The sequence below is a fragment of the Hoplias malabaricus genome, chromosome 10 (genome assembly GCF_029633855.1).
Source record: "Hoplias malabaricus isolate fHopMal1 chromosome 10, fHopMal1.hap1, whole genome shotgun sequence".
Taxonomy (NCBI): domain Eukaryota; kingdom Metazoa; phylum Chordata; class Actinopteri; order Characiformes; family Erythrinidae; genus Hoplias; species Hoplias malabaricus.
Genome location: NC_089809.1, coordinates 5,437,475 through 5,448,947, shown reverse-complemented (window position 1 = coordinate 5,448,947; position 11,473 = coordinate 5,437,475). Strand labels below are relative to the sequence as shown.

At 45.9% G+C, this 11,473-nt stretch overlaps 1 protein-coding gene across 4 annotated transcripts; it reads left to right on the top strand.

Moving 5' to 3' along the window:
• The first annotated feature begins 749 nt into the window (after nt 1-749).
• znf628 (zinc finger protein 628) lies at nt 750-10,988 on the top strand. 4 transcript variants are annotated; one of them, XM_066682809.1, is made up of 8 exons: nt 750-1,107; nt 1,493-1,559; nt 1,963-2,475; nt 3,669-3,741; nt 4,619-5,698; nt 5,791-6,145; nt 6,467-6,621; nt 7,358-10,988. In XM_066682809.1, the coding sequence occupies exons 3-8, from the start codon at nt 2,102-2,104 to the stop codon at nt 9,572-9,574; spliced, it is 4,254 nt and encodes a 1,417-aa protein (XP_066538906.1). In that variant the 5' UTR covers nt 750-1,107; nt 1,493-1,559; nt 1,963-2,101; the 3' UTR covers nt 9,575-10,988. The 4 variants fall into 4 exon arrangements, with proteins under 4 accessions (XP_066538906.1, XP_066538905.1, XP_066538908.1 ...); XM_066682808.1 differs by lacking the exon at nt 1,493-1,559; XM_066682811.1 differs by lacking the exon at nt 750-1,107 and having other exon boundaries at nt 1,535-1,668.
• Nucleotides 10,989-11,473: the final 485 nt, after the last annotated feature.

Genomic DNA, 11,473 nt, shown 5'->3' with positions numbered 1-11,473 from the left:
TAGTAATTTAATTGTTTAGTAATGCTTATTACTGTCTATAATGCTTAAAACTGCCTTAAAGACATAGTTCTTGATGTTAGTAAAAAAAAATCTTTATAAATTTCTTTTTTTTTTCCTCACCATTTGCTATATTTACGTATTTTTGCCATTTCAGATCACTTAAGTTGAAAATGCCTCCAAATTCAGATGGCATTAGCGAAACTGCTACAAAACTAGTTACAAACGAGTTTCTGTGGTAAATCATCTAAGCACCAACAACTGGTTTTTCCCCCTAAAACACGCCATTCCACCTTCAAAGACGCTCAGCCTCGGAATGTGAACAACCAGAGAGAACTGTACTTAGCCACAACAGATAGACACCATTCTGTATCTGTAAGAACTACAAAATGCACCTAAATTGTATTCATTTAGGTTTAAAATTAACCATTGGCCAATAAATGTCCGACGAAATTCCTCTGAATAACGTTTAAAAGGCGGAATTATCTTTAAAACATTTTAGTCTTCAATTCAGTGAAGGCTCTGTTTTGTTGACGAAAAAAACTACATTACCCATAATACCTTGCGGCGGGGCATAGACGTAGACGCTAGGGCTAAGCTTTGTTTATGGCGCAGTCTTCCCGCTGCTTAGTGTAAAGCCTCAAAAGTATGAACCCGGTTTGAAGCGTTTTTGGAGCCGGTTGATTAGCATTTTGAAACTGTTCGGTGGTCATTTCGGGGCGAATTTAAACGCTGGCCAATCAGAACAGGGGAACGGGTTGGGGAGCGAGCCAATCAGCGTCGGGTTTGGTGCGGAGTGAACTGCTTGGTTAGTTTGTGCTCGAGATTATGGTTAAGGTTGTATGGACCATCACTGCGGACTTCAGCCGTTATTTTAATACAAAAGAAAAACAGAATGCTTCAGTAACGACCATCGGCGCTGGGAGTGGAGCACAATCCGTCTGTGGCTAAAACAGAGGCGGCGAAAAAACAGCGCGTCTACGCGGAAAGAGAGAGCAGAAAGAGAGAGAGAGATGGAGAGGAGAAGGCCGACTCTACACTGGATCAACAACAAACCAAACACCACTAGCGACAAGACAAGCCAACATCTGTTTACACACTGAAACCAGAGTGAGTTCTGCACTTATATCCACCCCTTCTGCCTTTATCTGCCCTGTTTCTATTTATTTCCACACACACACACGCGCGCGCACGCACAGCAGGGACTCAGAAAAAAAGGGAAGGAGGGAGTGAGAGTGAGTGAGCGAGCAAAGAGGGAGGGAGGATGAGGGAAAGTTGATCAATAACCAGCATTTTAGAGTTTGTAGCTATCACTTTTAATTAGTGATTAAAGCTGCTTTAGCTTTCTGATGAACCAAAGGTTACCAGGTTCAATGTCAACTGTTGGTTTGAATGAGTATAAAGCCCCCTCAGCATGTGTTTACACACTGAAAACAGAGTAGTAGGTCCTCTTATCATATCAACCCCTTAACACACTGTTTCTATCTATTTCCAGGCGCACATACACAAGACCCAGAGAGAGAGAGGGAGAGAGAGGGAAGGGAGGAATGGACAGACGTGGAGTAGGGATTTTAAAGGAGAAAATGGATCAGAGCATTTTACAATGCACAATGTATCCAAACGTGTAGCTACCCCTCATAACCAATGCTCTCAGCTACTCATCAGCACTAAGTATATTACCAGCTATTGGCTAGACAGGTGTTTAAAGTGGAACTGCCTTCTCTGGGCTGATGGACCACCACACATTTGGGATGAGTTGGAGCGCCATCAAATCCTTCAAACAGTGTAAAGTTGGTCCACAAGAGTAGATACAGCAGCTACTGCTGCAAATATTAGCCTTAATTTGTGGCCATTTTTGTACATAAAATCATAAACATGTGTCTCGCGTGCTTATGATTACTTTCTCTGTAATATGCCCAGTTAAAGATGATCTATCAGTCATCACCGCTTCTAATTTTGTTCCAGGGTCTGGACGTCCAGCAGAAGAGAGGTGTCGTCTCACATATCTCAAATGGCTGCCATAGACACTGGAAACCATCAAATCTGTTAAACCCCACTAAAACCCTGCCCCGTTTGCCGTCGGCCCCTGTATCCGTGGGCTAAAATGGCCAACACTGTTGCCACCCTGGTCGTCCAAACCGAGCTCCTCCCTTCACAAACAACGTCTTCCCTCTCTCCATTTCCCTCCCTCCTCACCCCAGTTGAAGAGGGAGATGATGATGGAGAGAAAGGTGCGGAAGAAGAGGAGAAAGTGACAGAAACGGTCGTGCTCACTGGTGTCGAGATGGTGACGTCATCGACAACGGCGGTTTCCCAGAACCCCGAGCATCCGTACCAGTGTCTGGACTGTGGGAAGAGCTTCAAATGGTCGTCGAGGCTAGCACATCATCAGCGGAGCCATAATAACGAAAGGCCATACCGATGTAACCTCTGCCCTAAAGCCTTCAAAGGTTCCTCCGCCCTTCTGTACCACCAGAGGTAGGAAACGGCGCCTTCGTTGTGTCCACATGTTTGTAGACATCGCAAATAACAAAGGGAATTCAGCTGCTTCGTAATGGCGCAGATGTGGTCCCTGCAGAAACTGAAACAGGAGCCTAATGGGCAGTGTTCCAGTGCACGTTACCTACACTCCTCAGATCTACCTCAAACCCTTAATGTTAATTGTTGTGTACTCATTGTGTGTAGATCTGTTGTTGTTGTGTTTTGGGACTGAACACGGCTCCATGCATCAGTTCAGACAGATCAGTCTGTTTTTGTTCGTTGCTGCACCATTCAGCTCTCGTAAAGCCCTGGAGGCGCTACACAACTTTTAAAATGGGAGCAGATTATAAACAGACTGGGTATTTCACAGTACACGAACCGTTTGTGGTGATTTTTATGGACACTGGAAAAATGTCAGGCACACACTATACGACTGGGGATAACACACTACACGACCCCAAGCTCTCAAACTAAACACGCAACTCGCGTTTCCTAGGAGACACGCCTAAACATGGATCTACAGCTCACTGCGGTTATTTGTGCTGCTGTATCTGCGGGTCCACAAGGAGTTGTCTTTTCTGTAGATACGTTTGGGTCGTGGATGTGAAGCCTTGGGTCAGTGTGGTCTCTTCACACATGATGATTAGAATAACACACATTTGAGGCTATGCTCCACCTGAAATGTTTCAGCAACATTAGCAGTAGTTGCACATGCCACAGTTATTACAGTTAAATACGTTATTTAAGGTGGAATGGAAAAATTGAAAAAACCTGAAAGAAAGGCTGTAACGGCGTGTTTTGTGGCTCCATCTAGTACCTAAAGATTAGTGGCTGTGAACACACACCCAGAGCAGCGGGCAGCCATCCCCGAGCCGTTGTGGGTTCGGTGCCTTGTTTAAGGGCACCTCCGGCGTAGATTGAGGGAGGAGGACAGCACTGTTCCTTCACTCCCACCGCCCCCAATTTCCCTGACATTCATGGGAATCAAACCAACAACCTTCCAATCCTAAGCCCTCTTCTTTAACCAATAGGCCATTAGTCATTAGTCCCAGAACTCATAATCCAACATCAGTACCTGTTCCAACACAGTGCACTGCCTTCCCAACAAAGAAGAACAAACTTTCTCATATCTATGTTCAGTAGTTTGTTTTGTCTTCTGAAGCTGAACTCGGTGTTCATGTTTACTCTAGGTCCCATTCAGGAGAGAAGCCATATAAATGTGACGACTGTGGAAAAGCTTTTAAGCGCTCTTCTCTTCTACAGGTGAGTTATATCTGTAGCATCATGACCAGCATGGGTCCACTCACAGATATGGTCCATGATAATGACTCTCAGTCAGCAGTAGAAGAATAACAACAACTAGCGTTATACAGTAGCCTCTTATTGGGGTCTTATTGAGGAGTTTCATATCCCACACATTATTTCTATTTTTGATTAGTAAACCGTACATTTTCACAGTGTGTTTACACTCTTTGCAGCAGTGTTAACAATATTAGCGGTAATTAGCATTTTAGCGATATTAGCATTTGTACTTCTCTCTAAATCCTGTAGATGAGTGAAGTATTATACCATGGTTCTTAAGGACATTTGAAAAACCTGATTTCTATCACGATGTTTGAGGTTTGAAGCTGGAACTGACATATTATCAAAGAATTTGAAAGATATGAACTGAAATGTGAAAAATATACGAAAGCTTGATCTTATCATCGTTGAACAGCAGTACAATTAAATCAGGATCCCATATTTAACCAATCAGTGGCAGTGAACACATACACAGAGGTGGGCAGCTACATTGGTCAGTTGTCTTGCTCAGGGGCATCTCAGCTTTGAATGTTGAAGGAGGAGAAAGTGCTCTTCCTTCACTTGCCCCATTAGCATTTTCCCTGTCGGTCCAGGGAATAAAACCAATGACTTTTCAAACATTTGCCCATGCCTCCCTTGTGATTTACAGTATTTCACATACCACCGCTGTCCAAAGAAACTGGTATCCACACTGGTATCTTTACCTGAAAAGGGAAACATCTTAAAAATGGAGATGCATGTTTTTCCTTGGACAGCAGTGATATGATGAATTAAATCTAAACACCAGGGTTGTTTATGTAACTGTAATCTGTAATGAAACTTATGATTTCATGTCTAGGTCCACCGCAGCGTGCACACAGGTCTGCGCACGTTTCAGTGTTTGTACTGCCCTCTGACCTTCAAGTGGAGCTCGCACTATCAGTATCACCTGCGCCAGCACACAGGCGAGTGTCCGTATCCGTGTGATCTCTGCCCCAAAGCCTTCAAGAACTCCAGCAGCCTGCGGCGACACAAGAACGTCCATTTAGGGGTCAAGCCCTATGTCTGTGTGGTGTGCAGCAAGGCATTTAGCCAATCCACCAACCTGCGGCAACATATGCGCATCCACACAGGTGAGCGGCCTTACATCTGCAGAGAGTGTGGACGCAGCTTCACGCATTCCTCCAACCTGGCGTTGCACAGGAACTCCCACCTGGAGGGCAAGGTCAAGGGCGGGGCTAAAGTGGGGAAGGCCGGGTCTAGGCAGGATGTGGAGGTGGTGCTTGAGGGCACAGCCCCGGATGATTTGAGGGCGGTTGGGATGACTATCTCTGACATGGTGGGCCTTGTGAGTGGGCAGGAAAGTGAAGTGGGGCAGGTTTTCCTTTCGCACGATGTTCCTTCCTCGTCTGTTCCGTCATCTTCGGAAAATGGGCACACGGTTACTAGTTCTGACCACATACAAGTCAGCATGGAGGCTGTAGAAACGGGTGCCAATGTTCTCCTCTACAGCTGTGGCAGCTGCAATGAAACGTTTGGAACGCAGAGTCACCTGGAAGAGCACCAGGCACTTCACCTGGACAACCTAGGGGCGGAGCCTGGGGATGGAGTCACAGCAGGGGATGGCATAGAAGAGACTCAAGGCTGTGGGGTTTCCCTGATCGGGACAGCACCCTTACTGGCAGACTTTGAGGAGGTAGTGGAGACCACCTCCGTTTCCGAAAGTGCCCAAGGGGCGGAGCTTCTGGGGTTGAATGCGATTGGGGGTGGTGCTGGGCAGGTGCAGTATGATCTGCTGCAGAGTTTTGCAGGCTCGGTGTCCTCTGACGGCGCTGTTCCCACGGTGGACTCTGCCTCAAGGGCAGCAGCATTGTCAGAATGTGCCTGCTGTGGAAAGAGGTTCAAGAACAGCAGCTCACTCAGCAGACACATGGCACAGGTGAGTGGCTTGTGGATCAGAGGATGGTGAGTCGAGAGATAGTGTGTGTGTATGTGCGTGTTTGTTTATAATCTATCCTCCTCCTTGTGCAGGTGCACCCGCTGTCCCAGACGTCACGCTCTCAGTTCAGCTGCTCGGCGTGTGATCGCTCTTTCCCTCTGCTCTCCTCTCTCCTCACTCATCAGCACTCTCACACAGAGGAACAGAGGCTGTTGGCCGAGGCTGAAGCAGAGATCATCTGTCCTCCCTCACTCTCTCTCTCCCTCCCTCTGCCCTCCTCTCCCTCTGCCAAGAGAGAAGGCGACGAGGGCGAGGGAGAGAGAGAGATCCACGTCAGCCTCATTGCCGTCACAGAAGAGGGAGACAAACAGACCGGGGGAAAACCCAATAGCAGAGCGGGGAAGACTGGGAGGAAAGGAGGAGGAAAGAGCTCTACAGGGAATAATGGTGAGATTTTACTCGGATTGGTTCAATTCTCACACACACCGAAAAATAACAACAACATACAAGCACTCGGATAAAAAGAGGCCTGATATCAAACGTGTTTAGAAATTCTAACTGCGTCTGCGTGGGTTTCCTCCCACAACATGTAGGTGGACTGTCTGTGTGAAACTGTAGACAGGTGTGTGTGAGTGTGTGTATAGCTCTGTGATGGACTGGTGCCCAGTGATTCTGAGTAGGCTCTTGGCACACTGCTATACAAGGGTTACAGAAGACAGATGATTAAATGAAGGGGTTGTCTCAAGCCTGTATCTTTCTTTGTGACAGAGCGTCCTTACAGGTGTTCAGAGTGTGGGAAGTCCTTTAAAGGTTCGTCGGGCCTGCGCTACCACATGAGAGACCACACGGGAGAGAGGCCCTACCGCTGCACAGAGTGTGGAAAGAGCTTCAAAAGATCCTCTTTACTCTCCATACATCAGCGGGTAAACGCCATACACCAGTGTTCACCCACCCTCTTAAAGGAGAGCGGCCTTCCTACAGTATTCATACAGTATCTTAAACCATTTAACAGCCAATCAAGGACATCTGAAGGCAAAAATAAGGTGGGGTCATTTAGTGTAGGGGCGGAAGTCTGCAGGAAGATACACACTGTTCTACAGCAGGCAAATACTGTTGTCGGAATTAAATTTTGTGTCTTACTACCTTGTTATTTCAAGAATTGTGTAGTTACAGTAGTGGTGTAGATCCCACGGTCCAAAAACACACGTTGGTAGGTGGATTGGCAACTCCAAAGTGTCCGTAGGTGTGAGTGTGTGAGTGAATGTGTGAGTGTGTGTTGCCCTGTGAAGGACTGGCGCCCCCTCCAGGGTGTATTCCCGCCTTGCACCCAATGATTCCAGGTAGGCTCTGGACCCACCGCGACCCTGAACTGAATAAGGGTTACAGATAATGAATGAATGAATGAATAATTATTTCTACTAATTTCAAGTAATAATGATCACTTCTGAGGTTGTAAAATGGATTCAATTAAATCATTCAATTAAATCCAAAGGTTACATAGTGCAGTTTCTGCAGTGCTGAATTTAATTTCAGTGAAGCATCACAATGATTTTTAAATATTTGTAAAGTATAAAAAATATACTACTTAGTGTTCCTTAAGTTTTTCCATTGTGACTTGATATGAATGCAGCCAAACCGTTGTATTTTCCTCCTGATCAGGTACACACAGGATTGAGGGCCTTCCAGTGTCCGTACTGCCCTCTGACGTTCAAGTGGAGCTCTCACTATCAGTATCACCTGCGTCAGCACACTGGCGAGCGTCCCTACGTGTGTCAGGAGTGTGGCAAATCCTTCAAAAACACCAGCTGTCTACGGAGACACAGCCAGCTTCACTCTGGCCTGCGTCCTCACGCCTGCTCCGTGTGTGGAAAGGCCTTCTCCCAGACGTCCAATCTGAAGCAGCACGAGCGCACACACTCGGGGGAGAGACCGTTTCAGTGTGCCCAGTGCCACAAAAGCTTCACACACTCCTCCAACCTGCAGCTGCACTTACGCACACACTCCTCCCGCAAAGACTACAAGTGCCAGCACTGCGGCAAGGAGTTCGTCATGCACTCGTACTTACAGCGGCACCTCCGGACTCATGTGGGTGGAGGAGGGGCTACGTGTGTAAAAGAAGCAGGAAAGATCGCAGGAAAGAGCGGGGCTTCCACGGCGACCACACTGAGTCTGAATATGAACGCAGCCGATGGCTTTGTTTCTCTGTTTCCTGATGGAAATTCCACACTAATCCTCTCGCCGCCAAACCTGGACATCCCTCCAAACACCTCACAGAATTATTTCATGATCCAAACGCCTACGGGGCTCCAGCTGATCCCTCTGTCCAATCCAGTGCCAACTCAGCCAGCCCCGCCCCCTCCTCCACCTCCTCCACCAATACAAGCACCTTCACAGAACTTCCTACTTCTTCAGTGCCAGTCAAACAATGGAAACCAGCCAAGTCTCATCCTTGTTCCCACAGCCACCAACAACAACTCCCTCTCAGCCCCATCAACACCCCATCCACTCCCCTTGGTCCAAACCATTCCAGCGCTGCCCCAGGTGCTGGCACCAGCTCAAGCTCAAATCTCTCAGTTCCAACCACTCCAGACCCAACAGAGGTTCATTCTTACAAACAATAACAACACTCCCCTCGTGACTGCCCCACCCCAGAACACAACCACCATTACCAGACCCATTTTAGGAACGCTGAGCCGTAACAGGAATGCCAGAGTAAGACGTGGGCGCAAAAACAAAGCCAAAAGCCAGATGTCTAGTTCCTTGATTCAGAACGTCTCCGCACCTCAAGCATCAACCGCATCCACCACTTCTTTAACCACAGCCACTACACTTACTACTTCAGCAACTGTCTCCCAGCAACCTACAGTTCAGGTTCCAACATCTGTGCTATCTCAGAATTCAGATCCAGTGCCTCACACAATGTCTGCTCCTGCCACGCTCGCTTCTAAACCAGAGAACCTAACAGAAAATCACCCTGCAGATAGTCCCCGTGACTCCCAGATAGCACCTTCCTCAGAGAAGCTTCCGGAGTCTCTCCCCGGAGAGCACATCGTTTTTTGTTTTAAGAAGGAGACGGGAGAGAGAGAGCAGGGGGAAGGGATGGAGGTTAAAGTGGAGATGGAAGGAGGGGTGGAGGAGGGGAGGTCTTACGTACTGCAGTTTGAAGGAGAAGGGGAACAAGGGGAGGGAGGGAACAGAGAAGGGGGCGAAAAATCGTATGTCCTTCGTTTCCAGGCAGAGGGGGAGAGCGAGGGAGATGGGGCGAAGGAGAAGGCCGGAGTGGTGTCTCTTAACCTGCTTCGAGAGTGGGGTGGAGAGAGGGAGGGTGAGGGCAGGATGGAAGGAACTGTAGGGGTGGAGGAGAAGTCATTTGTTCTTCATTTCCAAACCCAGCCTCAGTGTGAAGACATTCAGCAAAATTCCAATTATACGGAAGACCGGACTGAAGAGCTGGGTCTCTCCTGCCATTCTGCCCAAGCCCTGCTGCCTCTTGGTGGGCAGGAGGTCGTGTTTGAGCTGGCCAATGAAGCAAAGATGGACGACAATGCAGGCAGTGGACAAAGTGTTCAAATGATAGCACTGATAGAAGGTGAGGGCAGCGGTTCTAAGGCTGGGGCAAGCTTTACTGAAACTGGGGCAGTCGTTGGGGCAGGAGCTGGGCAAATGGAAGGCATCTTTCAGCTAGAGGGTGGAGAAGGTATCGTTATTATCGAAGTAAGCAGTCTGAGAGAAGCAGCAGAGGGAGTTTCTTTAGGATTAAGGAACGTGGAAAAAGAAGTCAGTGCTGCACAGGAAGTGACATTATTAGAGGAGCAGAAGGTTCTGGAAACTGAAAGCAGACTGTCAACAGCAGGAGTGAACGGAGCTGAGGGTTGAGCGTAACAACTAGACTCACATCCCGTTTATCTCTCCAACTAATAATCACAGTACTACAACAGTGACACAAGCCTTTGATAGTGCACACTGTCCAGTTAGAGCAAAGGTTAGTGATCCGTCCCAGTTCAGGTGATTAATTCAACCTAATCCAGGCTTTCTACATTAGGTCCCTACCATTTCACCCTTCATCAGAATGAAGATTATCCTGCATCTGGAAGCTGTAAGTCAAGCACATGAGAAAATGAGCTAAACTAAGTGCAATGGTTGACAAACTTTCCATTGTATTATTTACAACTACGGTTTTCTGGGCAATGAAGTGAAGGACTGCATTTAATGCTCAGAAAGAGGCAGTTGCTCACCTGGCCCCTACGGGGAGCTGTTACACAAAACAGCTCTTAAGAGTCAATGAAACCTACAAAGCTCTTCTTGAGGAAGTGGTCAGTGATAGAATGTTGGACATAAGCTTAAAACTAATAATAATAACACTGTCATGTTGACAGTGCGTGTAAAAGATGAACATGAATTGTGAATATGTCGATAAGGTTTGGTTTTCTCTATAAAACTGTTAATATTAGGACATGACAATGTTCAATAAAAGGCAGTTGGTAATGTCAATGCTATTTTAGTACTGTTAAAGGGATTAAAATAATAATAATAATAACCATCACTATATCTGTTGTGAGAGCAGTGCCACGGTAGTCTCCTTGTTTAAAGACTAGGAAAATCTTCTCATGTTGTATGTAAAAGGTGAAAGTAAATTTTAAAAGTCTACATATGCTGTTCTGATTATTTTATCACTAGCTGGCTAAGTTTCCAATTGCATTATTCTTAAGCCCAAGGGAAATTCTAGCTAGTGCCGCTCATGTATCAGGACTGACTGAATGCTTAAAGGGTTCACAGTTATGATGTGACTTATCTGAGTGAAACATGCTTCATACTTTTGTGAGGGATTAGTGAATTTTGCCAAACTAATGAAGAAGGATAATATGTTGCATGCCAGAATACTGCAAGTGATTTTTTTTTGTGATGTCACAAAAGCACTGAATTTAAAGCCAGCTCTTTTAATGCCTTTTGGTCTGGGTTTAAATAATTAGAAATTAACAGGTAGTGTTCACGCGTTATGTATCCCGTTCTTATTTCAGAAAAATTTACATGATAAGGGGGCCTTTTAAATGCTAGTTTAACCCTTTAAATGTCCGTGTATTCCTTTACATTCAGTTTCCTCAAAAACAATTTCATAAGAAATTTTCTCCCCAATTTTATCTTTTTCAATAAAAAGCACTTTCTGTGGCTGGTCTGTAGACTTTCGGCAATATACTGGGACCACAGGTAAAATGTACTTGAATTTCATCTCAGTTTTTGCATACAAATGATTTGTGAAAACTCCATGTGGTGCTGCCATTAAAGATCCCCTCCAGCGAAAAATCAAGGGCTTAGCCTTGTTATTATGTCCATGTGGTGTGGTTTATATACTGGAAAAGAGTTAATGAGCAAAATATCCTGTCAAACCCGTAGCTGAACGTTATAACAAGTCTCAGATAGGTGGATTCAGACATCCATAGTTTCTGACATCACAAGCCTAAGGAACCAATCTCGTCAACGTGTGGGCGGGGTTATAAAACAGCAGTGAGGGGTAAGTGGAGGCGTGGAGTTAAATCCAGCTCATTGTGAAGGCTTTATTTTGGGATTTATTTAAAATAACTTGATGTTGTGGTTAATTAATAACCAAAGGACTTTTTAAAACCATTTGTATTTATTTATCAATCAGTCATCACGTTCACATTTTATAAATCACTAATTTAAAATGAACCTTCGATGTAAAATGAGATTAATGTGAGTAAGAGTTACCAAAGAAGCTCCTTTTTGGATACGGTTTAGTTTACGCTGGTTTCGTATTCA

What these genes read in the sequence shown, in the direction of transcription:
- znf628 (XM_066682808.1), top strand. Translation starts at nt 2,102, where the DNA reads ATGGCCAACACTGTTGCCACCCTGGTCGTCCAAACCGAGCTCCTCCCT. An exon ending in TCAGCAGACACATGGCACAG is followed by an intron (nt 5,699 to 5,790) that starts GTGAGTGGCTTG and finishes CTCCTTGTGCAG; the next exon opens with GTGCACCCGCTGTCCCAGAC. An exon ending in GAGCTCTACAGGGAATAATG is followed by an intron (nt 6,146 to 6,466) that starts GTGAGATTTTAC and finishes TCTTTGTGACAG; the next exon opens with AGCGTCCTTACAGGTGTTCA.